General features: G+C 46.3%; 1 protein-coding gene across 1 annotated transcript in view; it reads right to left on the reverse strand.

Moving 5' to 3' along the window:
• Positions 1 to 1,537: 1,537 nt before the first annotated feature.
• map6a (microtubule-associated protein 6a) overlaps positions 1,538 to 25,837 on the reverse strand; it is a 47,100-nt gene continuing 22,800 nt past the window's right edge. Inside the window, exons 3-4 of the mRNA XM_080197986.1 lie at positions 11,092 to 11,326; positions 1,538 to 3,558 (exon numbers count right to left, since the gene is read on the reverse strand). Coding sequence (XP_080054112.1) covers positions 3,358 to 3,558; positions 11,092 to 11,326 — 436 coding nt within the window. The 3' untranslated portion in view covers positions 1,538 to 3,357. The remainder of the gene's footprint in view (positions 3,559 to 11,091; positions 11,327 to 25,837) is intronic.

Genomic DNA, 25,837 nt, shown 5'->3' on the forward strand with positions numbered 1-25,837 from the left:
AAAAAGAGAGAACATGTGGATAGACAGAGAAACATAAAAACAAAGACAAAGCGTGCTGGTAAAACTCAGCAGGACAGGTGGCATCTGTGGCGAGAGTAACAGAGACAAGTCAAATACGACTCTTCTTTGAAGATCCTCGGAATTCCAGGCTGCAATTCACCCATCCTGCTCCGCTAAATTGTTAGTGCAATGGGCCGAGAGATTGTCTCATTGGCTGATTCATGGGGTTTGCGCGAGCGTTCACACCCTACTTGTGTCACCCAGTGCCGGATTTCCAGCGGCATCTGTTTCACACCGATAATCAGCAGGGAGGGGCAAATACCGTTTACATGGTCACGGTAAAATAATTTAAATACTATTATTGGGCCCAGGACTGACATCTCCGGACCCGCTAGTCTCTCCCCTCCGCCAGAGTGTTTCACTCCAGTGAGACTTACAGTTGCTCCCCACTTTTGGCCCCACCCCACTGGAGTGAAGGGGAGCAATCAGGACCCCCCAGGCGGTAAGATGCCGAGAGGGGATGCCCCTGAGCATTGGCACCCTGGCAGTGCCAGCCTGTGCCCCTGGCACTGCCCAAGGGCCAAAGAGGCAGCATCTTAGCACTGCCAGTTAGGCATGAGGCAGTGCCAAGGAGGTGGGGCATATGGGTGTCGAGACTAGAGGTGGGGCATGATAGGGGTGGGGCCAGACGGGAGCAGAGCCTTGGGGACTATCGGTGGGTGTGGAGGCTCCTGTTGCCACTCTGCATAGGGATTGATGGGGGAAGCAGGGAGGCCAGTGATTGGATGGGCTGTGGGGCAGTCAGCCTGGGGTGGGGGGGGGTGAGGTAAGCTTGTTTGGTGGGGTAGGCACTTTGGGGGAGGAGTTGGGAATGCGAGGGGGATTCGTTACTGTTGGGGGATGATCGGAGGGGAGATTGTTGGAGATTGCAGCAGGCCGGGGTGGGGGCAGAGTCTGGGAATGGATGGGGGGGGGGGGGGCGCAGTGATTGGGCAGAGAGCCAGCATTGTGGGGATGGTGGGGCTGACCAGCAATCAGGAGGCCATCAGTGCAGGGCCACTGCGCATGTGCCGACCTCGGCGCTGACAGATCGGCACGTGCGCAATGGCCCCTCAGCGTGCCGGTTTCAGCCTCTCCAGTGGGAATAGGCCCTACCCCCTGAAATTTAATGACATTCACACTGGGGCCTCTGCAGTGCACAGAATGTGGGAGATTCTTCTCTGAGCTCCCACTGATAAAAACAGCATGAATTGCTTCAATTTTCACACGGATTTGACACTTAGAATTTTTTGGGGGAGTTCTGCCCCCAGCTTCTGCAGTACTTTGCTTTTATGTCAGGGAAACAGACAAACAGGCACTGAAAAAGACAGAGTGATAAGCAAAGAAAGCGAGGCAGAGATAGAGAAAGTGAGAGAGATGGACTGAGGGAGTCAGAGTGAGAGACAGACAGAGAAACCCAGAGAAAAAGAAACAGATAAACAATAGAAAGAGAAAGCAAAACAGACTGAGACACAAAAAGAGAGCAAGAGAGAACACATTGAAAGTGTTCACAATTTGCTTTTATTGTTAAATAACTGCAAGCAAAGGTCACAAAGCACATCACAATTGGGAGTTTTACACTGACATTAATTGATCATTCCCATTGCCACAACATGAATGAAATAGCACCAAAGTGTGGTGTTCCCCAGCACAATCAACGGAAAACTATCGGTGTGTTTATAACAAGGTCTGGGCCACGTGGCACCAAAAAGAAACTTCCCATCAGACTGAGAAACCATCAGGAAGAATGTACAGCACATTCTTTCATTGCTGTGGTTACAGGAAATGTTACTGAAGTAGAGATGCATACGATAAAAGTATAGATGTGAACATATGCATACACACTCACATTGGTGTACACATATGTTCACGTGTGCAGGTATTTTTGTCATGTGTGTATTAAAGGAGTGTGCATATGTGTAGGTGTGTGTGTGTGGGCACGTGCACGTGAGTGTGTGTGTATATACACGTGAGTATATGCACATAAGTGCATGTATGTGAGTATGCACATGAGAGTGTATGCGTGTGTACATGAGTATGTGTGTGTGAGTGTATGCACATGAGTGTGTTTGTGTGTGTGTGTGTGTGTGTGTGTGCGTGTGTGCGCGTGTCTTGTGTATGTGCGTCTGCATGTGTGTATCTAAAACAATCTAAGAGAAAGGTATAAACTGGGAATTGTGCATGGACTCGAGTCAATGCTCAGTTAGGTCTTTGAGAGCTACAACCAGGACTTATCCTAAACAAAGTTACTCTCCCCAGTCAGCCTCAGCAGGCCCCACTAACTATAGCGGGATCCTCACCAACGATAGTGGGATCCTCACCGCTCAGATCTATTTCTAAACTGGCCATGGGGTCACAAAAGGGGCAGATTTTCAAATAGAATTTCACCCTGTCCCTGGCCTCCAGCTCATCCCTACAATCCCCCGGCCTGGTTTCTGGAGCTGGCAGTGAAAGTTAATCCAAAGTTGTGCAGTAAAGAATAAAAGTTGGGCAACGAAGGCAGAGACTGAAAAGAAACTTGATGAGGTTGTGACCTATCTTGTGTTGGTTCCTCTCCCTCATTCAGTGACCAGGCGCACAAGTGAACCCTTAGGCTAGAGCAGTGGGGTGAAGGGTATTGGGGCTGGGCAGTGAGGGGTGGGGAGAGCGGTGGTAAGGGTGGAATGTTGCATGAGACCTGTATCGAATTCCAATACCTCTGGCAAATCAGATCTCCTGGTCTCAGCTGTAAGGCAGCTAAGCTTTAGTATGCAGAACTGGAAACTTAGAGAATAATGAAAACCAGGACTGACATACAGGCTGGTATCTAAGGGAGGAGCGTGAATATGGATAATAACAGCTACTGGGGGGGGGTTCCAATTGAGATGTTTATGCATGGAATCTGAATGATCGTTTCAGATGGTTGTAAGAACATGGGTTCAGGTGGTTTAAAGCTGGACTCATGATAAGAGATCGATAGATAGATAAGCCACAGATTGGAAATTTGTTTTTCGACTGTAATTTTGACCATGAGCCAATTATTGCTGCTGTGACACGGATGGTAGTCATCACTGATAATGTGGGTGCAGATGTGCCGATACAGGATTCAGTGTAAGCTGTGTCTGATGATTGGATGAAATGAGGGTTCCTATATCCTATACACATTAAGCAGGTGAAGGGACTATTGCGATGAACAAACTCCCCCTGAGTTTTGGAGGGGCTGCTGAACTGACTAAAGAATGGCTCTCAGACCCTGCAGGACTTAGAGGGTGTCCTTGACTGATGAGGAAGAATCTGATTTTGGTTTCCAGTGGCCCAGTGTCAGAATTTGCAGTGACGTTACTCTTTAGCCTCGGCTAGTTTGTTGTTCATCTCCTGCTGACTCTTTGCTCCTTCCTCTGGTTTGGGGGCAGGAGCGTTGTCTGCCATCTTTTTCTTCACGGCCCGTCCAGATGTGATTTGCTTCTCTTTGACCTTTTTGGGCGCTTTATGGCTTGATGGTTTTTTTGGTTTGGTGCTCTGGACGCTTGTCTTCTCTGGCTGGAGGGAAGAAGACAAAGATCTATTTACTCATCCATGTCACACACAACTGAAACGGCAGTAATGCAGCACAGAAGGAGACCATTCTGCCCATGCTGCACCTACTGGCCCTTTGAAGGGTACATCCAATGGGTCTCATTGGATGTACCCAGCATACATTTCCTTTAAGTTACTGAAAAATATAGAAACTAGAAACTGGCTAATCATCAAATTCAATATCCTGATCCCTTGATCACTTTAGCTCCAAGCTATATCTAATCTCTTTTTGAAATCAGAAATGTTTTGGCCTCAACTACTTCCTGTGGGAGTGAATTCCACACCTTCACCACCCTCTGGGTGAAGAAATTTCTCCTCACCTCAGTTCTAAAATGTTTACCCCTTATCCTTAAACTATGACACCTAGTTCTGGACTCCCCCACCATCGGTAACATTCTTTCTGAACTTACCCTATCTAACGCTGTTAGAATTTTATAAGTTTGTATAAGATCCCCTTTCACTCTTCTAAACTCCAGTGAATACAATCCTAATCAACTTTGTCTCTCCTCATATGACAGATCTGCCATCCCTCATATTAGCCTGGTAAACCTTCGCTGTGCTCCCTCTATAGCAAGGATACCCATCCCCAGATAAGGACACCAAAACTGCACACAATACTCCGGGTGTGGCCTCACCAACACCCTATAAAATTGCAGCAAAACACCCCTATCCCTATATTCAAATTCTTTTGCTATGGAGGCCAAGATACCATTTGCCTTCTTTAGTGCCTGCTATATCTGTGTGCTTACGTTCAGCGACTGATGCACGAGGACACTAAGATCTCATTGAGTATCCACGTCTCTCAATTTACACCCATTCAAGTAATAATCTGCCTTCCTAGTATTGCTACCAAAGTGGATAACCTCATATTTATCCACATTATCCTGCATCTGTCATGCACATGCCCACACACTCAGCCTGTCCAAATCACGCTGAAGCATCTCTGCATCCTCCTCACAGCTCACCCTCCCACCCAACTTTGTATCGTCTGCAGATTTGGAGATAATACATTCAGTTCCCTCTTCCAACTCATTAATATATAATGTGAATAGCTGGGGTCCTAGCACAGATCCCTGCAGAATCTCACTAGCCACTAACTGCCAATCAGAAAAAGACCTTTTATGCCAACTCTTTGCTCCCTATCTGCTAACCAGCTTCCTATCCATCTCAAGACATTACCTCCAATCCCAGGTGCTTTAACTTTACATAACAGCCTGTTCTGTGGGATCTTGTCGAAAGTCTTCTGAAGGTCTAAATAAACCACATCCACTGGTTCTCCTCGGTCACCTCGACTAGTTACATCCTCAAATAATTCTAATAGATTCGTCAAGTATGATTTCCCTTGTGTAAATCCATGCTATTTATCCTTCTATGTTTTTGAAACTTTTAAAGTAATTACGTTAAAAATATCATTTCTTTTTCAAATTTTTTGAAGTCACTGGGTTGGAATCTATAGAAACCTCCCCCTCCTTCCCCAGTCCCCATCTTCACTATTTTTGGGTGGGGGGGGCGGTTCCAAATACGTTGGTTGGCTAACACAAGCTGTCCCCTGTAATATTCTATGTGCATGAGGGCAGGAATTAGCAGCGTGCCCACCATGTTTAACTGAATAAAAATCAATTTGGCTCCTTGGTAAGCCTATTGACCAGATAATACCTTGCCCAAACCATAATCGAGTTGGCATGGGTTAAGTGGGTGAGAGTGGGCCAGTGGGTGAGAGTGGGCCAGTGGGTGGGAGAGTGTAGGTGGGTGAGAGTGGATGGGTGGGTGGGTGTGGGCTGATGGGTGGCAGAGGGTTAGTGGGTGGAAGTGGGCAGGTGGGTAGGAGAGGGTGGGTGGGTGGGAATGGGTGGGTGGGTCTTGAATGAAAAACAGTGAGAAAGAAGAGGAGGCAGGATGGGGTGGGGGAGTGGTCATGGGGAATGTTATTTGTGGATGCCCTCTGTGCATCAGGGGCACATCTCACTCAAGATGTGGAGAGGATATTTCCACTAGTAGGGAAAACTAGAACCAGGCTAAACGGATGATCCTTTAAAACAGAAATGAGAAGGAATTTCTTCAGCCAGAGAGTGGTGAAACTGTAGAACCCTTTGTCACAGAAGACTGTGGAGGCCAGGTCATTGAGTGTCTTTAAGACAGAGATAGATAGGTTCTTGATTAATAAGGGGATCAGGGGTTATGGGGAAAAGGCAGGAGAATGGGGATGAGAAAAATATCAGCCATGATTGAATGGCAGAACATATTCGCTGGGCTGAGTGGCCTAATTCTGCTACTATGTCTTATAATCGTATGGTCTAAAATTCCAATCCACTTCCTTTTAACTACCTGTTAACTACTCCTCCAATTTGAAAAACCACCATTTATCACTGCTCCGCTCCCTGTCACTCCACCAATTTCTTGTTCAAGTGCTAACTTTGTCTTTTATTCCATGAACTAGAATTTTATTCACAAGTCTGTTGTGGGCCACTATAACAAAAGCCTTGTAAAAATCCAGATACACCACATCAACAGCATTGCCTTTATCAACCTTCTGTTACCAACTCAAAAATCTCCAGCAAGCTAGCTAAATATGATTTTCCCTCAATGAATCCATGCTAGCTTTCCTTAGTAATTCTGCACTTGTCTTAAGTGACTATTGATTTTGTCCTGAACTGTAGTATTTAGAAGTCCCTTGCACCACTTTCTGCATAAGTGTATGATACTCATAATTCTCCAGTTCCCTATGTCTAAGAAAGACTAGTAGATTATCACCTGTGTTTCTGAAATTTCCATTCTCACCTCCCTCAGTATCCTTGGATGAATTTCATCTGGTCCTGGTATCTTAGCAATTTTAAGCAAAATAATTTATTTCCATCTGACCACTGGTTCTTTCACTAATTATCTTTTTTCAATGAGCTGTAGTTATCAACCCTTCAGCCATTGCAGCAGTTTGTTCCAATCAAAACCCTTCAGAATTTAACACATTTCTGAAATCTCCCTTTAGCATTTTCTCCTCTAAGGAGAAGAATTCTCTCAAAGAGCTCGGTTTATAATTTAACTTCTGGAATTTAGAAGAATAAGAGGGGATCTAATTGAAACATCTGAAATTCTAACAGGGCTGGAGAGGCTGAATGTAGGGATGTTGTTTCCTCTGACTGGGAGGACGGGAGGAGGGTCTGGAGCAAGGGGTCACAGTCTCAGGATATGGGGAAGGCCGTTTAGGACTGAGGTGAGGAGAAATCTCTTCCCTTAGAGGATGGTAAATTTGTGGAATTCCCTTCCACTGTAAGCTGTGGGGGTCAAGTCACTGAATATGCTTAAAAAGGCAATAGATAGGTTTCTATATTCTAAAGGTGTCGATAGGTATGGGGAGGGAGCAGGGGTATGATGGTGAGATAGAGGATCCGCCATAATCACATTGGCAGAGCAAGCTTAAATAGCTGAATAGCTTACTCCTGCTCCTATTTTCAATGTTTCTGTGTCAGTGGTGTGTGAGAGAAATTCCTGCACGAATGAGAATGTGTGTTTGTGTGTGTTTGTGTGTGTGTGAGAGTGTGTGTGTGTGTGTGTTTGTGTGTGTGTGTGTGTGCGCATGACTGAGAGAGTGTATCTGAGTGACAGCATGAGTGTGTGTAGGAGAATATGCCCGTGTTCCTGCGCGCTTGACAATGAGGCTGTGTTTGTGTGTGTATGTGCATATGTGTGTCTGTGAGTGAGTGTGTGTGTGTGAGTGTGTATGAAAGAATAGGTATGTGTATGTGAGAGAGCAGAAGTATGTGTGACTGATTTCATGTGAGCATGTGTGTCAATATGTTTTCATGTGTGCGTTTCAGTGTATGTCTGTGTGTGTATGTGAACGTGTGTGTCTATATGTGTATGTGTGTGTCAATATATATATGTGAGTCGATGTGTGTATGTCTATGTGTTTGTGTGTGTGTATCTGTGTGTGTAAGTGTGTGTGTCAATATGTGTGTGTGCGTGTGTGTGCATGTGTGTGTGTTTGTGCATGTGTGTGTGCATGTGTGTGGGTGTTTGTGTGTGTGTGCGCATGCGTGTCAATACATGTGTCTATTTGTGTGTGTATGTGTGTGTGTGTCAATATGTGTGTGTCTGTGTGTGTACATGCGTGTGTGTGTCAATACGTATGTCTCTATTTGTGTGTGTGTATGTGTGTGAGTCTGTGTGTGTGTGTGTGTGTGAATACGTGTGTGTGAATACGTGTGTGTCTATTTGTGTGTGTGTGTGTGTGTGTGTGTGTTGCAATACAATAATTTGCACTTAAATGGCACCTTTTCAAAGTGGACGAAAGATGCCAAGATGCTCTGAAGAGGCAAAAGGAAACAGCTGATTAGAGGGAATGGGAGGGCTGAGTAAAAGCTTAAAGAAGCTGATTTCAGCACTTTAAAAAGTATTACTGAAAAAGAGACACCCTGTCAAAGTTTTCCATCTTACACTCATCAGGACAGATGCAAGAATGTTGAATATCAAAGGGAGCAAACAATTATTACATGATTGGGAACATGAGAAAAAGGTGCTAATTGGTTGGTATGTTGACCCTGATTGGTTGAGGTACTGTCATGGAGAATGCAGCAGGGGACTATTGTTCCCCACGTTATTGTTTAATTCAAATAAGACGCAATGCCTGGACATGTTCCTTTTGCCGGCAGAGGGCTGCTCCATGCAGAAGAATATGGCGAGAATTCTCCAACCTCACCTGCAACTGCAATTCTCTGGTCTGGCTGCAGTGATTGGAGCTTTGGCCAAACACCAAATTTTCCATTCTTGCTGGCAGTGGTAACAAGATGACAGAGATTGGAAAATTCCAGCATTTATGTAGCTTCTACCACCGCGGTGGACAACCTATGGCCTGGGCGCACATACGGCCATCCAGGTTCTGAGTGAGGCCCATGAGATATTGTGTTGATCATTGCCTGTATGCAGGGTTTGCTACATGTGACTGATTTTCATCCACATAGTATTTTCTTCCTTCCGATGTGACTGAAGTGATTCACATGTAAAGCATGGGCAAGCAAAGAGAGGTGTGTGCTGATTGCTCACGACATTGGAGGCGATGGTCTGGTGGTATTATTACAAAGCTGTTAATCCAGAAACTCAGCTAATGCTCTGGGGACCTGGGTTCGAATCTCACAACGGCAGATGGTGGAATATGAATTCAATAAAAATCTAGAATTAAGAATCTACTGTTGACCATGAAACCATTGCCGATTGTTGAAAAAACCCATCTAGTTCAGTAATGTCCTTTAGGGAAGGAAATCTGCTGTCCTTACCCAGTCTGGCCTACATGTGACTCGAGAGCCACAGCAGACTCTCAACTGCCCTCAGGCAACAAGGGATGGGTAATAAATGCTGGCCAGCCAGCGATGCCCATGTCCCATAAATGAATAAAGAAAGAGGGAGAGCACAGCTCTCATAGTTAATGTGCTAATATTCCTTTTGTTTTTAACCTTTTGAATTCAATGACAGTTCTATTAATAGAGAAATGAGCATTTTCTATAACTGGTTATAAAATATTCAGCGTGTATTAAATATATTTAATCTTATTCATGGGGTCATGGTTAGTGAACAAGCCCAATTCCAATCTTGCAGCCCACTGAGATGGAGGAGGGCCACTCATGCAGCCCATTCACCCACGTAGGCTGCTCATCACTGTCTTAGCAAGTGTAAGTGAAATACCACATGCGTAATAATTACAGTAACAAGCAATTGAAGTTAATCAGTTAGATGCACAATGTCTAAGTTCAAGCATTATTGTCACAAGTAGGCTCACATTAACACTGTAATGAAGTCACTGTGAAAATTCCGTGGACGCCACACTCCAGTGCCTGTTTGGGTAAGTGGAACTGAACCACTATCAGATCAGCCATGATCTTATTGAATGGCGGGGCAGGCTCGAGGGGCTAGATGGCCTACTCCTGCCCCTATTTCTTATGTTCTCATGTACACTGAGGGAGAATTTAGCACGGCCAATGTTCTTCCAGAGTGTGGGAGGAAACAAGAGCACCTGGAGGAAACCCACGCTGACATGGGGAGAATGTGCAAACTCCACACAGACAGTGACCCAAGCCAGGAATCGAACCCAGGGCCCTGGCACTGTGAGGCAGCAGTGCTAACCACCGTGCCACCGTGCCGCCCACATGTGAATGACCAGGTTTGAATTGCCAGATTGAGCTGCCTGGTTTTGCACTCCCCTCATCCCACCAGGTTGCAGGAACCACCTATTTCACAGCTGCATCTCTGTGGAGTCTATGCACTCACCCAACCCTTGACTGGATTCAGGCACAGAGCTGCAATAAGCATCTGCTACGTTGCAACATTTCCCTGCTCGGACAGTTAAGAGCATTAAATTTTGTTTTTGAATTAAATCTGTCCTCCAGTGAGAACAGCAGGTGTGGGCCATTCAGCCCATCAGCCTGTTCAGCTGGTCATTCCCACTTGACCAAACCCTCACCTTTAGCAGATTCCTGAGGGAGAGATTTCTGAATCTCTGCTATCCTTTGTGTGAAGCAAGCAGGCTCCCTGACTCACCCAGCTCCTAACTTAAAGTTATTCTTGCTTCCCCTGGACTACTCCCATCAAATACTTCAATCAAAAACAGAAAATGCTGGAAAATCTCAGTCTGACATCATCTGTGGGGGGAGAGAATAGAGCCAACGTTTCGAGTCGAGATGACCCTTTGTCAGATTAAATACTTTCATCATTTTTTTTCATTTATTCTTCCATGGGGCGTAGGTGCCACTGCCAAGCCACATGTTGCCCATCCCTAGTTTCTCAGTGGCTCACTCAGCCATTACAGAGGACAAGTTAAGAGTCAATCGCATTGCTGTAGGTCTGGAGTCACATGTAGGCCAGACTGGGTAAGAATAATAGGTTTTTTTTCCCCTCAAGAACACTGGTGGACCAGAAGAATTTTTACAACAATCAGTGATAATTTCATGGTAACCATTGCTGAGACATAGAGCAGGATTTTAATGGCCTCGCTCCATCCCGAAACCCTAAAATCCTGCCCAAGGACAATGGGCCTTCCCATTGTCTGATCCTCGCCTGCCCCGATTCCCGTGGTGGTAAAATTCCAGCCTAGCTTTCAATTCCGGATTTTATTAATTGAATTGGAAGTGGCGAATCTCTGGAATTCTCTGCCCGTTGAAGTGGTGGAGGCTACCTCGCTAAATATATTTAAGTCACGGGTAGATAGGTTTCTGATAGACAAGGGGATTAAGGGTTATGGGGAGAAAGCGGGAAAGTGGAACTGATCCACTTCAGATCAGCCGTGATCTTGTTGAATGGCGGGGCAGGCTTGAAGGGCTAGATGGCCTACTCCTGCTCCTATTTCTTATGTTCTTATGTTCATCAGCTGCTTTGGTGGGATTTGAACCCGTATCCCCAGAGCATTAGCCTCTGGATTAATAAGATAGCAACATTACCACAAGAGCACCATCTCCCTTTCTGCTGGTAATAATCTTGGAAGAGCGTGGAGAGGTGATGGGATCTCGGTCTTACCTTGGCAGGTTCCTTATAGGCTTCACTGTAGAGGCTGCGCATTTTCCTGCGCTCAGGGACCTTGGTGTCTGCTGTCCCTGGTCTGATGATTTCTGCCCGCTTGCTGAACTGCCCCCTGAAGGTGGTGTTGTAACTGGTTTCATGAGCGACTTTAGTCTCTGGTGGGTGGTACAGCTGCTTTGCTTTAACAATCTTAATCGGTTTGACATCGGCTGTCCAGGGCCTGAACTCGTTCCTATGGCAACAGACAATTAAAAGTTAAAGCTTACTTATTAGTCTCACGTAGGCTTACATTCACTCTGTGACAGAATTACTGTGAAAATCAAAAGAGAAAATCTCAGCAGGTCTGGCAGCATCTGTAAGGAGAGAAAAGAGCTGATGTTTTGAGTCCAGATGACTCTTTGTCAAAGCTTATTTACTGTGAGAACTCTCGAGTCACCGCACTACAGTGCCTGTTTGGGTATATTGAGGGAGAATTTAGCATGGCCTAACCTACACGTCTTGCTGACTGTGAGAGGAAACTGGAGCACCCGGAGGAAACCCATGCAGACATGGGTAGAACGTGCAGATTCCGCACAGATGGTGATCCAAGCCGGGAATTGAACCCAGGTCCCTAGAGCTGTGAAACAGCAGTGCTAACCTCTGTGCCACTGTGCCGCAGTCATCTGAATTGAAAGTATTCAGTTCAAAGTAAGGGACTGATATCAGCATTGAGAAACAGGAGCTGGAGGAAGCCATTCAGCCCATCTAATCCTGCACCGTCCTTCAACAAGATCATGGCTCATTCTTCATCTCAGCTCTACCTTCCTGTGCCAACCCAATGTCCCTTAATCACTTAGTGCCCAAAAATCTATTGGTCTTTTCTTGAATATATTCAATGCCTGAGCATCCATGGATCTCATGGATAAAGAACTCCACTAACTCACGACCCTTTGAGTGAAGGAACTTCTTATCATCTCCTAAGTGGCCTATTGTGACTCCATATTCTATATTATCCAACCAGGGGGAGCATTTTCTCATCACCAGCCTGATCAAGCTCGTAAAACATACACAGAAACATAAAAACCAGAAGCAAAAGAAGGCCATTCAGCCCTTCAAGCTTGCTCCGCCATTCATTTTGATCATGGTTGATCACCAAAATCAATGTCCTGATCCCCACTCCTTTTCCCCATTTCACTTGATTCCTTTAGCCAAAAGAACTAAATTTAATTTCTTCTTGAAATTGGGACATGTTTTGGCCTCAGCTACTTTCTGTGATAGTGAATTCCATGTAATCACTACCCTCTGGGTGAAGAAATTTCTCCTCGTCTCAGTTCTAAAAGGTTTATCCCTTATCCTCAAACTATGATCCCAGTCTGGACTCCCCCACCATTGGGAACATTCTGTCTGAACCTAGCCTGTCTAATCCTGTTACAATTTTATAGCTTTCTATGAGACACCCCCACCCACCTCCCCGTTACCCTTCCAAACTCCAGTGAATATAATCCTTACCGACTTATTCTCTCCTCATGTTACAGACCTGCCATCCCAGGAATCAGCCTGGTAAACCTTTACTGTGCTTCCTCTATAGCAAGGACATCCTTCCTCAGATAAGGATTCCTCTAAAGAGTCCTCCTTATGAATTCTATATCAGATTACATTGTGTCACAAAAGATGACATTTTTTATTCAAGATGCTATGTTGAATTTAAAGTTTATTTATTAGTGTCACAAGTAGGCTTATGTTGGTAAGGCCAAACTTGGAATCCTGTGTATAGCTCTGGTCGCTGTGTACAGTTCTGGTCACCCCTATTATAGAAAGGATAATATTAAATAGAAAGAGTGCAGAAAAGATTTACTTATGATGCTACTGGGACTTGATGGTTTGGAGTTATAAGGGGAGGCTGGATAGACTAGGACTGTTTTCCCCAGAGCATGGGCATTAAGAGCCATCTTATAGAGGTCTATAAAGTAATGAGGGGCATAATCAGTTAGGTAGCCAACATCTTTTCCCAAAGGTAGGAGGTTCTCAAACAAGAGGGCATAGGTTTAAGGTGAGATAGGAGAGATACAAAAAAGTCCAAAGGGGCAATGTTTTCACACAGAGGGTGGTGAGTGTCTGGAACAAGCTGCCAGAGGTAGTAGTAGAGGTGGGTACAATTTCGTCTTTTAAAAAGCATTCAGACAGTTACATGGGTAAGATGGGGATCGAGGGATATGGGCCAAATGGGGGCAATTGGGATAAGCGTATTGATTAAAAAGAAGGGTGGCATACACCAGTTGGGCTGAAGGGCCTATTGCCATGCTGTATATCTCTATTGCTCTATGGCATTACACTGCAATGAAGTTACTGTGAGACTTCCCTAATCATCACACTCCAGTGCCTGTTCGGGTGCACTGAGGAAGAGTTTAACACGGCCAATGCACCTAACTTGGTCATAAGAACGTAAGAAATAGGAGCAGGAGTAGGCCATCTAGCCCTTCGAGCCTGTCCCGCCATTCAATAAGATCATGGCTGATCTGAAGTGGATCAGTTCCACTTTCCCGCTTTCTCCCCATAACCCTTAATTCCCTTGTCTATCAGAAATCTATCTACCCGTGACTTAAATATATTCAGCGAGGTAGCCTCCACCACTTCAATGGGCAGAGAATTCCAGAGCTTCACCACTCTTTGAGTGAAGAAGTTCCTCCTCAACTCTGATCTAACTCTGAACGTGGTCACATCACGTAAGGATGACAGGTTTCCTTTTCAAGAGGACTTTCATGAACCACTTGCGTCTTTGTAACAAACAGCTTCCACTCACTGAGGTGAGAAAGAACTGAAATGTATTTCTCAAGCTGCTCTGTTCTCCAGTTTTTGCAAGGATATGGAAACGTTACAGTTAACGTCCAATTCACTGAAATGAACAATACAGGGTGGCCAAGCTGTAATAATCTGGGAAAATTTTATGTACTAAAAATAGAATTTCACCAATCAGCCATCAGAGAATCCCTACAATATAGAAGGAGATCATTTGGCCTTTCGAGTTTGCACTGACCTTCCAAAGTGCGTCGTAACCAGGCCATCTCCTCCAGCCTTTCCCCGTAACTCCATTCATTCACCTTGGCCAGTCGCCTAACCTGCACATCTTTGCAGTGAGACCCACGCAGACACAGGGAGAACATGCAGGCTCCACACAGTCACCCAATGCTGAACCCAAATTCTTGGCACTGTGAGGCAGCAGTGCTGACCACTGTGCCACTCTACTGCTGCACTTGTGAATGAACCAGAGGGTCAGTCAAATCTGTTCAACCAGACCAGATCCTGAAGGTCATTCTTTGTGCAGTTCTGACTTTCTGCTACATCAATCCATTTGTTGCAGAGCTGTGTAGTCATGCAATTTTAACCAGAATATTTGAAGGGCTGTTATTCAAAGATCCAGGATGAAAGAATGTGGTGTGGGATTAATTGAATGGTCTTGCCAAAGATTGGCACTAGTCTAATGGCCTCCTTCAGTGCTGTCTCACTCAAGTATTCTATGTGGTTACTCAGTTAGCATATTGCTGTGTATCAAGTCCATCATAGACAGAGATCACTGCAGGAGCTCCGCAAGGTTGTATCCAAAGCTTAACTACCTTCAACTGCTTCATCAGTGACATTCCCACCATCAGAAGTGGGGATCATTAATGATCACATAATGTTCAGCAAATTCACCACTCCCCAGGTACTGAAACAGTTCATGTTCAAATGCAGCAAGACTCAGACAATATGGCATGTGGCAATTAACACAAGTACCAGGCAAGGCCATCAAAGGAAGCTAACCATTGCCCCTTGACAGTCAATAGCATTACCATGACTGAATCGCCCACTATCAACATCCTGGCTGGCTACCATTGACCAGAAACTGAGATAAAAGCAAAATACAGCAAATGCTGGAATCTGAAGAAAAACATCAGATAGCATCTGTGGGGAGAGAATAGAGCCAACGTTTTGAGTCTGAATGACCCTTCAACAGAACTATGATGGAATATTCTCCATTGCCTGGATGGGTGCAGCTCCAACAACACTCAAGAAGCTCAACACCATCCAGAACAAAGTAGCCCGCTTGATTGGTTCACCAAGAGCCACCGTAAACATTCACTCCCTTCTTCACCACTGACACAGCAGTGTGTACCATCTACAACATACTGCAACTCACCAAGGCTCCTTTGACACCACCTTCCAAACCCAAAGCCACTAACATCTAGAAGGATAAAGGCAGCAGATGCATGCGAAAAATGCCCCCCACAGGGTCCACTCAAACCACACACCATTCTGACTTGGAAATATATCACCGTTCCTTCACTAAGACTGGGTCAAAATCCTGGGACTGCTGCCCTCACAGCACTGTAGGTTTACCTATACCACATGGGTGGCATGATGGCACAGGGCAGCACAGTGGCACAAGTGAGACCACATCTGAAGTCACCTTGGGTCACCTTATTTAAGAAAAGATGTAAATGCATTCAAAGCAGTTCGGAGAAGGTTAACCAGACTAATACATGGATTGGGTGGGTTGTCTTATGAGAAAAGCTTGGATAGGCTAGGATTCTAACCTCTGGAGTTTAGAAGAGTAAGAGGCAACTTGATTGAAACAGTTGCACCATAGAAAGCATTCTTTTTGGTTATATCACAGCTTAGTATGACTGCTGGTCTGCCCAAGACCGCAAGGAATTACAAAGGGTCGTGAACGAAGCCCAATCCATCACGCAAACCAGCCTCCCACCCATTAACACTGTCTACACTCCTTGCTGCCTCAGCAAAGCAGCCAGCATAATTAAGGACCCCATCCACCCCGGACATTTTGTCTTCCACCTTCTTCTGTTTGGAAAAAAATACAAAAGTCTGAGATCACGTACCAACCGATTCAAGAACAGCTTCTTCCCCGCTGCCATCGGACTTTTGAATGGACCTACCTCGCATTAAGTAGGTCTTTCCCTACACCACTAGCAATAATACCATGCCAAGTGGTATTATCACTACTGGTATAGGGAAAGACCAACTTTCTAGAATTGCTGGAGCATTAATCCAGAAGCTCAGCTGGGAACCTGGTTTCGAATCCCATCACCGCAGGTGGTGGAATTTGAATTCAATAAAAAAGATATCTGGAATTCAGAATCTACTGATGACCATGTTGATTGTCAGAAAAACCCATCTGGTTCACTAATGTCCTTTAGGGAAGGAAATCTGCCATCCTTACCCGGTCTGGCCTACATGTGACTCCAGGGCCACAGCAATGTGGTTGACTCTCAACTGCCCTCCAGGGCAACTAGGGATGGGCAATAAATGCTGGCCTAGCCAGCAATGCCCATGTTCCATGAAAGAATGAAAAAAAGAAAGAAACCCTAGCTATGACTGTAACACTACATTTTGCATTCTCTCCTTTCCTTTTCTATGAATGGTATGCATTGTCTGTATAGCACACAAGAAACAATACTTTTCACTATATCCCAACATATGTGACGACAATAAACCAAATCAAGTCAAATCAAAAAGATTAGATGGAACAGCCATGTCGCTGGGTCAAAGTTCTATGAGTCACTCTCTAACTGCATGGTGGGTGCACCTACACCCACAGGGGCAGCCACAATTCAAAGAGCCAGTTCGCCACTAGGGGCAACTAGGGATGGACAACAAATGTTGGCCCAGCCAGCAAGGCCTACTTCCTGTGAAAGGGACAAGAGATCCAGCCCCACACCCAAAGTAAAACCTGCATTTATATAGTGCCACAGAAAGAACCAGAGCGTTCTTTAGCAGATCAGGTATATTCTGAAGTGAGGTCATTGCTTTAATGTAGGAAGTGCACCGGCCAATTTGTACACAGCAAGATCCCACAAACTGCATGACGATGATAATGATCAGCAGGGAGGGGGAAAGGGGACAGCACGGTGGCACCGTGGTTAGCACTGCTGCCTCACAGTGCCAGGGACCCAGGTTCAATTCCTGGCTTGGGTCACTGTCTGTGCGGCATCGGCACATTCTGCCCATGTCTGCATGGGTTTCCTCTGTATGCTCCAGTTTCCTCCCACAGTCTGAAAGGTGTGCTGGTTAGGGTACATTGACCATGCTAAATTCTCCCTCAGTGTACCTAAACAAACATCAGAGTGTGGCAACTAGGCGATTTTCATAGTAACTTCATTGCAGTGTTAATGTATTCTGACTAATAAATGCACTTTTTTTCTGTTTTGCTTTATGATGTTGTTTCAAGGACAAATATTTGCCAGGGTATCAGGGTAAAATATCTCCTGCTCTTTTACAAACTAGTGGCTGGGGAAATCTTTGACATTTACCTGTGAGAGCAGCCAGGGCCTCAGTTTAACATCTCATTTGAAAGGAGGCAAATCCTGCATTGCAACACTCCCGCAGCACCGGCACTCAAAGCTCCAGTGGAGTTACAACCTACTGGCTCCAGTGTTACTGACTGAGTCAGGCCCTGATGCATCAGGATAATTGACTCGACACTGCGCTCGGGTATGTGCCTTGCTGTTCTCTCAGCTCCGAGACTGGCAATGACTACTGCCCTTTGCCAATGACAGCCTCATCCCTGGAAAGAATACAAAGAGAGAACCTCCAGTAGGATACCCTCCAACTCCGGCTGAGTTAAAGTCTTAAAGTTTATTTATTGTTGTCACAAGTGGGCTGACATTAACACTGCGATGAAGTTGCTATGAAAATTCCCTACTCACCACACTCCGGCACCTGTTCGGGTACACTGAGGGAGAATTTAGTACGGCCAATGCACCTAAGCAGCACAAGCGCGGCTTGGTGGCACAATGGTTGGCACTGTTGCCCCACAGCGCCAGGGACCCAGGTTTGATTTGTGGCTTGGGTCACTGTCTGTGTGGAGTTTGCATGTTCTCCTCGTGTCTGCTTGGGTTTCCTTCCGTTTCCTCCCACAGTCTGAAAGACGTGCTGGTTAGATGCATTGGCCATGTTAAATTCTGCCTCAGAGTACCGGTCAGGTGCCCGAGTGTGGCAACTCGGGGATTTTCACAGTAACTTCATTGCAATGTTAATGTAAGCCTACTTGTGACTAATTAATAAAAGAAATTTTGTCTTTCGGACTGTGGGAGGAAAGTGAAGCACCCAGAGGAAACTAACGCAGACGTGAGGAGAACATGCAGACTCTGCCCAGACAGTGACCCCGAGCCGGGAATCGAACCCCAGTCCCTGGCACTGTAACACAGCAGTGCTAACCACTGTGCCACCACTCCCATAGTTAGGTGTAAGGTACTGACAGACTACCATTCGCAGCATTTTTCTTTCTCTCTAAATGCTTGTCTTGTGCATGTTGGCACCAGTACCCAGTGCTAGTTGACCTTTGACGTAAGACCTGGGAGGCACACATCCCCTCCCCTGTATGTCCACCCAGACATCTGATTGGAGAATCAAGGACTCTCTAATTACACGCAGGAGGCAAAATAACAACAAGTTTCTGGGCTGACTGAACAAGACCACTAATTAAACCCATGGGGTCTGATTGGATAATGAGCAGGTTGTATGAACCGCCTATTTCACAGCTGCATCTCTTTCACCAAATCCCTGATTGGATTCAGGCACAGAGCCGCAACAAGCATCTGTTACGTCGCAACATTTCCCCACTCGGAACTGTTAGTAGTGTGAATTCCTTTTTTTAATCAAATCTATCCTCTAGTCTGAGCAGGCGCAGGCCATTCAGCCTTGAGCCAATTCAGCTAGTCAAAGAACAAAGAATAAAGAACAACATAGCACAGGAAACAGGCCCTTTGGCCCTACAAGCCCGCTCCACCCATTTTAACATTCAGTGAGTGCCTCATTTCAATCCTTCTTCTTCCTACAACTTTTGTCTACGCCTCTTGGACTCTACAATAAAGGCGTGCAATTAGAGAATTATATGTGCGCCAGATTAAGGGAGGTCTAATTTGGGGGACAATTTGTTAACACCAATCAGCCTAAAAGCACGTTTTTGGGGTGTGGGAGGAAACCGGAGCACCCGGAGAAAACCCACGCAAGCACGGGGAGAATGTGCAAACTCCCACAGACACCGACCCAAGTCGGAGATCCGACCCAGGTCCATGTATCTGCGCAGCAAACAGTGATAGTCACTGAGCTGTCATTTCCACTTGACCAAACCGCTCCCCCACCCAGAGTGGTTAGCATTGCTGCCTCACAGCGCAAGAGACCTGGGTTTGATTCCTGGCTTGGGTCATTGTCTGTGATAAGTAACATTCATGCCACACTAGTGCCAGGCAATTACTATCCTCAGGAAGGGGGAATGCAGCCATCTCCCCATGATATTACTCAATCCCTCTTTTTTACTCATTCGTGGGACATGGGCATTGCTAGCTGGCCAGAATTTATTGCCCATCCCTAGTTGCCCTTGAACTGAATGGCTTGCCATTTCAGGGGGTAGCTGAGAGTCAACCACATTGCTGTGACTTTGGACTCACATGTAGGCCAAACCAGGTAAGGACAGCAGATTTCCTTCCCTAAAGGACATTAGTGAACCAGATGGGTTTTTCCGACAATCGACAAAGGTTTCATGCTCATCGGTGGATTCTTAATTCCAGATTTTTTTTTTGAAATTAAATCCTATCATCTGCCATGGTGGGATTTGAACCCTGGTCAGCTGAGTTTCTGGATTAATAGTCGAGCGATAATACCACTAGGCTATCACTTCCCTGATTATCAATATTCTAGATGTTACCATTGACCAGAAACTGAACTGAACTAGCAAAATAAAAACTGTGGCTCTATCAGTAGCTGGGAATTCTGCTGTAAGTAACTCACCTCCCGACTCCCCAGAGCCTGTTCACCATGTATAAGGCACAAGTCAGAAGTGAGATGGAATGCTCCCCACTGGATGAGTGCAGCTCAAGAAGCTCGATACCATCCAGGACAAAGCAACACGTTTAGAGAGAGGGCGGGAATGTGGAACTGAGCCACGACAGATCAGCCATGATCTTATTGAATGGCGGGGCAGGCTCGAAGGGCTAGTTGGCCTACTCTTGCTCCTATTTCTTATGTTCTTATGTTCATAGAACCCTACAGTGCAGAAAGAGGCCCTTCCAATCTGCACCAAACACAATCCCACCCAGGCCCTATCCCCATATCCCTACATATTATACCCACAAATCCCTCTAACCTACGCATCCCTGGACACTAAAGGGCAATTTCTTAGCATGGCCAATCAACCTAACCCACACATCTTTGGACTGTGGGAGGAAACCGGAGTACCCAGAGGAAACCCACGCAGACATGAGGAGAATGTGCAAACTCCACACAGACAGTGACCCGAGCCGGGAATCGAACCCAGGACCCTGGAGCTCTGAAGCAGCAGTGCTAACCACTGTGCCTTCGTGCTGCCCCAATTGGCACCCCGTCCACCAGCTTAAACATTCACTCCCTCTGCTACTCTCACATGGTAGCAGATGTGTGTGCCATCTACAAGATGCACTGCAGCAATTCACCAAGGCTCCATTGAAAGCACCTTCCAAGTCCGCAACCAATACCACCTTGAAGGAAAAGAGGCAGCAGATACATGGAAACACCACCACTTGCAAGTTCCCTTCCAAGCCACTCATCATCCTGGCTTGGAAATATATTACCGTTCCTTCGTTGTTGTTGGGTCAAAATCCTGGAACTCGCTCCACATTAGCACTGTGGGTGTACCTACATCACATGGACTGCAGCGGTTAAAGAAGGCAGCTCATCACCATCTTCTCAAGGGACGATTGGGAATTGGCAACAAATACTGGCCTAGCCAGTGACACCCACATCCCGTGAAAATGGGAAGGAATAAATGGCTTTGGATTCAACAGCTTGGGATCTTATTAATTAACATTTTAATTTTGTCTATTTGTGTCACATTTGGCTTAAATACTGCAATGAAGTTACTGTGGAAATCCCCTAGTCACCGCACTCTGGCATCTGTTCGAGTACACTGAGGGAGAATTTAGCACGGCCAATGCACCTAACCAGCACGTTTTTCAGGCTGTGGGAGGAACCCGGAGGAAACCCACGCAGACACGGGAAGAACATGCAACCTCCGCACAGACAGTGACCCAAGCCTGAAATTGAACTTGGGCACTGACGCTGTGAGGCAGCAGTGTTAACCCACTGTGCCACCATGCCGCCTCATTAGGTGGTGGTCAAAACCAGGGACCCCATGAATTCCAGAGAGTCATCAATAAATTCGATAAGAATTTAGGGGAAATATTTTTACCCAGACAGTGGTGAGAGTGTGAAATTTACCATAGGGAATAGTTGGAATGAATAGTGTGGATACACATAAAGGAGAGCTAGATAGGAACCTGAGAAGGAAAGGAATAGCGGAATGTGGTAATAGAGTGAGATGAAGAAGGATAGCCCTTTCTGATGGATTGGTAAGATTGGCCAAACAAAGTTTTTAAAAAAAATTTACTGGTGTCACAAGCAGGCTTGCATTAACACTGCAATTAAGTTAATGTGAGAATCCCCTCATTGCCACACTCCAGTGCCTGTTCGGGTACACTGAGGGAGAATTTAGCATGGTCAATGCACCTAACCAGCACATCTTCGGACTGTGAGAAGAAACTGGAGCACCTGGAGGAAACCCACGCAGACATGGGGAGAATGTGCAGACTCTGCACAGACAGTGACTCAGGCCAGGAATCGAACCTGAGTCCCTGGCGCTGTGAGGTAGCAGTGCTAACCACTGTTGCACTGTGCCACCCATTGCAGTCTGTGGTATGGTCCAATCAAACTAGAAACATTGTCAACATAAGCAATCAAAATGACAAGGATAACTTTGCAGCTAAACCAGGATCTTACTGTAGTATAGTGGTTAGCACAGCTGCTTCACAGTACCAGGGACCCGGGTTTGATTCCTGGCTTGGCCCACTGTGGAGATTGCAAGTTGTCTGTGTGGGTTTCCTCTAGATTCCCTAGTTTCCACTCACACTCTGAAAGATTTGTTGGTTAGATGCATTGACCCGAACAGGCGCCAGAGTATGGCGACTAGGGGAATTTCACAGTTAACTTCATTACAGTGTTAATGTAAGCCTTACTTGTGATTAATCCATAAACTTTAGTCTTATTATTGAAAGCAATGTGACACACTTAATATACTTGTCACAAAGAACAAGTTTGCCAATGGGCAGGCCATTAAAATGATCTTGCCCATGTTATGGAGGAGGGTAACCTCATAGGACATAAGAACATAAGAAATAGGAGCAGGAGTAGGCCATCTAGCCCTTCGAGCCTGCCCCGCCATTCAATAAGATCATGGCTGATCTGTCGTGGCTCAGTTCCACTTTCCCGCCCTCTCTCCATAACCCTTAATCCCCTCTCTTATCAAGAACCCATCAACCCGCTTCTTAAAAATATTTAGCGAGGCAGCCTCCACCACTTCAACGGGCAGAGAATTCCAGAGATTCACCACCCTTTGAGTGAAGAAGTTCCTCCTCAACTCCGTTCTAAACCGCCTCCCCTTTATCTTGAGGCTGTGCCCCCTAGTCCTACTGTCTTTTTTGAGCGGGAAGAGTCTCTCCACCTCTATCCTATCCATCCCATTCATCATCTTATACGTCTCAATGAGATCTCCCCTCATTCTTCTAAACTCGAACGAGTACAAGCCTAGTTTATTCAGCCTCTCCTCATAGCTCAATCCCCTCAACTCCGGTATCAGCCTAGTAAACCTCCTCTGCACTCCCTCCAGGGCCAAAATATCCTTGCGCAGGTGCGGCGCCCAAAACTGCACACAGTACTCCAGCTGCGGCCTCACCAATGCCCTATACAGCTGCAGCAAGACCTCCCTACTTTTATATTCAATCCCCCTCGCTATGAAGGCCAGCATCCCATTCGCCTTCCTGACCACCTGCTGCACCTGCAAGCTGGGTTTTTGCGACTCATGCACAAGGACCCCGAGGTCCCTCTGCACCGTCGCCTGCTGCAGTTTTTCGCCACGTAAGTAATAGTCCTTCCTACCATTCTTCCTACCAAAGTGGACCACCTCACACTTGCCAACATTAAATTCCATTTGCCATTTCCTGGCCCATTCGCCCAGCCTATCTAGATCCTTCTGCAGACTCTCCACACCCTCCGCAAAATTTGCCTTTCCCCCAATCTTGGTGTCATCAGCAAATTTCGACACCCTGCACTCGGTTCCCTCCTCCAGATCATCTATATAAATGGTAAATAGCTGAGGCCCCAGCACCGACCCCTGGGGCACCCCACTAGTCACCAACCGCCAATCCGAATAGCACCCATTGACCCCCACTCTCTGCCTCCTATTTGACAACCAATCCTCTATCCACGCTAACACCCTATCCCCAACTCCATGTCCCCTGACCTTCTGCAATAACCTCTTGTGAGGTACCTTGTCAAACGCCTTCTGAAAATCCAGAAAGACCACATCCACCGGCTCTCCTCTATCCACTGCCCTAGACACATCCTCATAGAACTCCAGTAAATTTGTCAGACATGACTTCCCTTTAATGAAACCGTGTTGCGTCTGCCCTATCAAGCAATTCCCTTCAAGATGCCTCGCAATTTCCTCCTTAATGACGGATTCTAACATTTTACCTACCACAGACATTAAACTAACCGGCCTATAATTCCCCGCCTTTTGCCTGGCACCCTTCTTAAACAACGGCGTAACATTAGCCGTTTTCCAATCTTCCGGCACTTCCCCAGAATCCAGCAACGTCTGGAAAATAACCACCAAGGCATCCACTATAACCTCCGCCATTTCTTTCAGAACCCTTGGATGCATTCCATCCGGTCCTGGGGACTTGTCCACAATCAGCCCCTCCAGTCTGTCGAGCACCACCTCTCTAGTAACAGTAATGTCATTAAGACCCTCCAGTCCTACCACCTTTCCATCGCTAACACCCGGCAAATTATTCAAGTCCTCCTCCGTGAAGACAGAAACAAAAAAGTTATTCAAGACCTTAGCCATATCCCCATCCCCTACCACTAGCTCCCCTTTCTCATCCTCTAAAGGACCAACGTTCACCCTAGCCAGCCTCTTCCTTTTTATATATTTATAAAAACTCTTGCTATCCTTTTTTATATTAAGTGCTAGCCCAGCTTCATAGCTTCTCCTACCCTCCTTTATCAACTTCTTTGTCAATCTTTGTTGACATTTAAACCTTTCCCAATCCTCTTCTCGCCCACTGCTCTTAGCTACTCTAAATTCCTCCGCTTTTAATTTAACACTTTCCTTCACCTCCTTCGTTATCCACGGCTTATTACCTCTCCTCCTACTGTCCTTTTTGACCATCGGAATAAATTTCTGCTGAGCACCAAGAAAGATCTCCTTAAAGATCCTCCACTGCTCCTCAGCAGACCTACCTTCCAACGCACTCCCCCAGTCCACATTCGCCAATTCTTCTCTCATCCTACCATACTCCCCTCTATTCAAACAAAGGACGCGTGTCCGGGAACCCACTTTCTCCTCCTCCATCTGCAACAGAAACTCCACCATGCAATGATCACTCTCTCCAAGAGGATCCTTCACCGCAAGGTCCCTAATTCTACCCGCCTCATTACATAGCACCAGATCCAAGATAGCTCGCTCCCTCGTCGGCTCCAACACACACTGTTCAAGGAAATTATCCCGGCAGCATTCCAAGAACTCCTCCTCGAGCCCACCTCGTCCAACATGGGTCGACCAATCAATATGCAGATTGAAATCCCCCATAATTACGGCCGTCCCATTCCTGCACGCCGCACTTATTTGCGCGTTAACAGCCCGCCCCACCTCCAGATCATTATTTGGGGGCCTATAGACGACACCCACCAGCGTCTTCCTCCCTTTGCTGTTCCTAATCTCCACCCACAACGATTCCACTTTCTGCTCTTTGGCTCCGATATCATCCCTTGCTACCACCTTGATACTATTAATCAGCAGAGCTACGCCACCCCCTCTTTCCTCCTGCCTATCCTTCCTAAACACTTGATAGCCCTGTACATTCATCTCCCAGTCCCTGTCACCTTGCAGCCACGTCTCTGTAATGGCCACCAGATCGTATCCATTTGTGTCGATCTGCGCCACCAGCTCATCCACTTTATTCCGAATGCTTCGTGTATTCAGATAAAGCGCTTTCATCCCAGCCTTCACCTGGACCCTATTTGCCGTAACGCCACCAATTGGGACATCCTCGGCCTCTTCCCTTACCTGTACCCTATCCTTAACTTTAGACCTCGTAGCGTCACCTACCCTCGCACCCTCCCCCCCCCCTAATTAGTTTAAAGCCCTGTCTACAGTCCTCTTTACTCGATTCGCCAACACTCTGGTCCCAGCACGGTTCAGACCAATCCCATCGTGCCCGAACAGGTCCCACCTACCCCAATACTGGTGCCAATGCCCCATAAATTCGAACCCATTCCTCCCACACCAATCCCTGAGCCACCCATTCACTTCCTTTATCCTGTCAACCCTACGCCCGTCTGCACTCAGTTCAGGCAGTAGCCCAGAGACGACCACCTTGTCGGTTCTACTTTTTAATTCCATTCCCAGCTTCTCATACTCCCTCCCCAGATCCTCAGTCCGCACTTTGCCTACGTCGCCGGCACCCACATGTACCACAACGACCGGATTCTCACCCTCCCACTCCAGATTCCTCTGCAGCCCAGCTGCGACATCCTGTACCCGAGCACCAGGCAGACAACACACCCTTCTGTGCACTTTGTCATTGTGACAAAGGACAGTGTCAACACCCTTCACCCCACTATCCCCAATCACTACTAAAGTAATGTACAATCGGTGTAAAGAAGCAAGTCTGCG

Source organism: Carcharhinus amblyrhynchos, chromosome 10 (assembly GCF_965287045.1).
Source record: "Carcharhinus amblyrhynchos chromosome 10, sCarAmb.v2.hapA, whole genome shotgun sequence".
NCBI lineage: Eukaryota > Metazoa > Chordata > Chondrichthyes > Carcharhiniformes > Carcharhinidae > Carcharhinus > Carcharhinus amblyrhynchos.